The sequence below is a fragment of the Morone saxatilis genome, unplaced genomic scaffold (assembly GCF_004916995.1).
Source record: "Morone saxatilis isolate NCDOM2014 unplaced genomic scaffold, NCSU_SB_2.0 Contig12, whole genome shotgun sequence".
NCBI lineage: Eukaryota > Metazoa > Chordata > Actinopteri > Moronidae > Morone > Morone saxatilis.
In genome coordinates, this window is record NW_023339674.1 from 10,426,238 (window position 1) to 10,431,224 (window position 4,987).

The window sequence follows — 4,987 nt, forward strand, 5'->3', positions numbered from 1 at the left end:
AGCTGTCACTATCAATTAAAAAAAGGCAATAAAAGCCCCCAACAAATACCTTAAAAAAAATGAACTCACAATTACTCCAAGATGCTTTGGATTAAAACATACATTATTACAGGGTAATTCTCTTTCGTGAGAATGTGGGTCCTATTTTGGTAGTTTTAGTAATGATTTTCATTGGTAATATTGTATATACCAAGTAAATTGCCAAGATCAGGGAACATCGCTGCATCACTTAAGAGATATCAGATAGGGTAAACAAACAAACAACAAGAGCAGTCAGATAATCAGACAGAGAAAGTTAAAACAAATGAAAATGGTGAAATAATTAGAGAAACTGCCCTCTGTAACCATCCATCACAGTTCACAGCCCAATTTCATCCTTTAACACTGATTTGCTGTAGTTGTGCTAACATTTTGGGTGTAATCACTTTGCAAATAAAGTGTAAGGGGTAAACAGGAATGTACTGTGCTTCACTTTCCCATGAAAGTTGCCACATTTGAAGTGCAACAAAACCAGCCCAACTCTTACAGTAGCTGGCCAGTTTTCTGTGTTGCTCTTTCCCTTTTGCTCATATCATTTGTATTGTTTTTCAGTTTATTTTTAATATTTGCCATGCTGAAAGCCAAATTTCCCATTATGTCTTGAAATTTAACTGTTTTCTTTTTACTTTTGAGGATGAAGAATGAAATGAAATCCCGTATACTGGTATTGTCTTACCATCTCCGAGTCATCTGAAATCAACGACCCATCACCAGCTTACCACCATGAATGCCTCAGCCAACAACACCCCACTCTGCTACTCCCTCAGGAGTCCTCCATTCACGTATCTCCCCAACATTGCCTCGGCATACTACTCATCCATCTTTGGCACTTTGGGTCTCATCTCCAATCTCATCGCCTTCATAGTTCTCATCAAGTCCTTCCAGCGAACACAAAGCCGCTCACGCTCCTTTTTCCTGATCTTCCTGGGTGGCCTGGTAGTCACTGACTTCATGGGTCTTCTGGTCACTGGCTCCATCGTGATCTCCTTCCATGTTACGCACTTTAATTGGCGCAAGTTAGATCCGAACTGCCACTTTTGCAACTTCATGGGCATGTCCATGGTCTTCTATGGACTGTGCCCACTGCTGCTTGGTGCTGCCATGGCTGTGGAGCGCTTCACTGGTATCAACCGTCCATTTGCACGCTCCACCAGCATGCCCAAGAGCAGGACAGTCTCCATGGTGCTGATGGTGTGGCTGATCGCCGGCTCCATAGCAATGCTTCCCATAGCAGGCATTGGCAGCTACCACATGCAGATACCCGGCTCCTGGTGTTTTTTAAACATCAGCTCTGAGGGAAATGACATGGCATTCTCCTTGCTCTTCTCTTTGGTTGGGCTGATATCCATTGCTGTGTCATTTTTGCTGAACACAGTCAGCGTTGTGACCCTGATCAAGGTGTGCTGTGGACAGAACAGGCACCAGCGCCGCAGAGATCATGAAGTGGAGATGATGGTTCAGCTCATCCTCATCATGGTCATTGCTTCTATCTGCTGGTGCCCCCTCTTGGTGAGTTTGCCCATTCGAAAAATAAATAATATGTCTATAGATCTGGTTTTATGGAAAAAGGATAAAGAGACAATAAAAAACAAACTTCTGTTTAGGCAGTGCACTGTGAGAGTAACATAACAGTGTCGAAATCGGAAGTCCTGGTTCAGTGAGTTGCATTCGTCAGAGATCACACTGAAATAACCTTTGCAGTATGTAGCAACACGACTCATTCAATTCATAAAAGTTTGAACTTCTGCCTAAAAGGCTGCAGAGGAAGCACTTTGGTTAATTCAAGCAACAAGCCAGTTTTCTGATTTGTTATTTCTTTAACCCAGTCAATTTACAATTGTAACCAACATCTACATTTAATTTGGGTAAATATCTGTCTAGACGATTAGGTTTTAGACGATACTTAGTGTATCTATATTAAAACATTTTAGTTAGCTCCCCGGTACCTCAACTGGTAGAGCGTGTCCCACATATAGCAGTGGGTTTGAATCCAGCCTTCTGCACCTTCCATGTAGGCTGCATTAATACTTTAATTTTTACAAAAAACAAATGTGTGTGGACTATATTTGTCTGAGGACCCCTTAACCAACCAACACAAAGTTACAGAATAAATCAAGCACTGAGCTTACTATTAAGCTTCTATGGTCCAGTACTCTACAGGAAGGACTCTAGCCTGTAGAAAATATTAATGAAAGTCACCTACGATGGTTGTTGACTGGAAGTTAAACATTTTGGAAGTAAAAAATGCATCAAATATATCACATATAATATATAATATATGATACTGAAAAGCACTCAGTATGGCTTTCCAGTAAATTATGGGTTTCTCAGGTATCTTAAAGCACCCAACCCAGACCCTGTCTATCCAGCTCGTTATCTGTGTTGCCCCTCAACTGTTTGAACCATAATAAGGCATCCCAAGGTCCTAAGCTGCTTTTCTCTGCTTCCCCTCTATATGCTTCATTTCTCCCTTGCAATGCAGCTTCCTGAGTAGTGGATATAAAAGCTTTATGGTCTTACCCTGGATCAGAGAGCCCCTTAACGCCTTAGCAGTTGTGATACATCTCAGCCAAATAAGCATGAAATCTTTGCCTTTAAAGGAGATTTCCAGGTTACAACTTGGAATTTACTTTTGTAGGTCAAAACAATTGGTTCTGCCAGTTATAACATTGCCCTCACCATGTAAAACATCAAAACAAACAGTCATACATGTTGAAAACTAACCCCTAGGTTAGCCAATTTTATTCGGAAAGAAAATTACGCAAAAGATAATTGTAGAAGCAACATGAAGAATTTACTCCAATCTTCTTAATCATCACCCGTTTTTTTGTCCATCCTTCCAAAAAACTGATTGAGGGGGAAGGAAAGCTTTGATACCTTTATGGAAGTCTTTGTTTTTGTTAATATAAACAACACTGTCCTTTCTGATACTACCACTAGGAGTTGCCAATGTCAGAACTTAAATTCTAAATGTAGGGAAATTTAACTCATGAGAGTAAGGAATAGAAGGGAAAGCTACCTGACAACATATTTTTCTGTAGTTCTGTCTAACCTCAGTTGTGTAACACCCTGCACAGATATATATTCTGATCAGCGTGGTGACTGTGGATCCTGTAAACGATGAAATTGTTTTGTTCTACATACGAATGGCCACCTGCAATCAGATATTTGACCCATGGATATACATCATGTTTCAAGTGTCCCGAATAAGGCGAGTAAAACGTAAAACAAAAAAAACATTTAAAGTTTATAACAATAACACAGCATCCCATAGCAACTGCTCACTCCCGTCATAACCTCTGCATGTCCTAAACTTCTCCAATGAAACCCTCGGATGGACTCATCACATCATAGTTTACTCCATGCTTTGCAGCTTACCATTACCCATAAGCTCAAAGTATGATTTAGAGCATGCTTCATAGTGTAGCCACTGTTCCATCTTGGTTTTGCTGCTGCTATGTGAACTTCATTCCAGTTCACTTTATTAGTGTCAGCCCATTATGATGTTTGTTTATAGACCTTGTGTCTGCTTTCATTTCTTGAAATGAACACAGATGGTTTGCGTTACCTTAAACCTGATAGCTTAATGCACATTGTAGTTTTATTAGTTACTCAAATATTTCTTCGAAGCAGAGCTGCAGAAATCCTTACAGATAATATATACACACTGAGAAAGTTGTTTGTGCTCATTGATTATAATGCTGCTAAAAAATGTAACCCAGCTACAGTGACTTATTCACCTATCAAGCCTATTTGGCACTGGAGCTTGAAATTAACCATGAATGCTACCTTCGGTGAAAGCAGAGGTTAGCCACCAAGAAATGTGTGATGTACCAGTCTTTGGAGTATCTCTGCCTCTTAGAAAAGTTTGTCTAACAAAAACTGTGGTTTGCACTTGATCATCTCAACACATGCATGCAACATTATGAAGTGGATTTAGGTAGCTGTTTTCCTTGCACTTACAGTTTTATTTTATACCAGTTGGACCAGAATGAGCCAATTTGTCATTCCTAAAGGACCTTGTTAGCATGTTTTGCCTTCACAAGAGAATGTTGGGCTAATGCTAATAAGGCTATGTCTCACAAAAAATGTTGCAGCTTAACTAAAGCAGGGGGATAATTGTGTTGCAGCAGTCATTGCCTTTGGAGGGCCATGGCAAAATTAGCCCAGCCATTCCTTCAGTGCTCTCATCATAATGTGTCTGTGTGCATTTGCAATATTAACCAATTTGATCTGTTCTTCATTTCTAATCCTGTCCTTCTCATTCTTTTCAACTATAATTTGCTTTTTTCCTCCCCTGCAACTGTTTGATTTCCTCTCTTTAAACCTCCCATCTCATCCATCTCCCTACCACTCCTTTCCTCCATCATTTCCTTCCTCTCTTTGCCATCTGTCATTGTCTTTATCCCCACTTCCACCCTCTATCACCAGGTCTTTATTGCACAAACTGTGCTGTCCGGAAGTCAAGTCCAGGTCAAATACCTACTGCTATGGATACGCTTCGCCACCTGGAACCAAATCCTGGATCCGTGGGTATACATCCTGTTTCGCAGATCAGTTCTTCAGAGAATCTACCCCCGTCTCAACTGGTCTCGGGGCTCCATCATGACCTTGTATCCATCTTTCAGCGACACCGTCCGCAGGTTCACACGCTCTTCTCTTGGGAGCACCCTGGGCTCAGATGAAACAGGAGAGACTGGGAAATCTAATGTACCGGCCATATCTACATCAAACTCACCACCTCCTTCTCCATGATTGGTTGGATTTGAGTTGTTGTTGCAGTAGACATCATTGAGGTTACAGTATGTGTTTGAAAGTGTTTTCAAGCTCTAATGAGTTTTTAGGGTAAGCAAGATTGCACCAATAAATTGAAAAGATTGAATCTTGTTATTTCATTGCGTACCACTAAAATATTTAGCAGTATTAATAGCAATGACACTTTAATTTA

The 4,987-nt window shown here is 40.5% G+C and overlaps 1 protein-coding gene across 2 annotated transcripts in view; it reads left to right on the forward strand.

Moving 5' to 3' along the window:
• tbxa2r (thromboxane A2 receptor) overlaps positions 1-4,987 on the forward strand; it is a 7,717-nt gene extending 2,730 nt beyond the window's left edge. The window contains exons 2-4 of one of the 2 annotated variants that reach the window (XM_035653075.1): positions 673-1,548; positions 3,117-3,250; positions 4,471-4,801. In XM_035653075.1, coding sequence (XP_035508968.1) covers positions 763-1,548; positions 3,117-3,250; positions 4,471-4,648 — 1,098 coding nt within the window. In that variant the 5' untranslated portion in view covers positions 673-762 and the 3' untranslated portion in view covers positions 4,649-4,801. Of the gene's footprint in view, positions 1-672; positions 1,549-3,116; positions 3,251-4,470 lie in introns of both variants that reach the window. The other variant, XM_035653074.1, reaches the window with a different exon arrangement.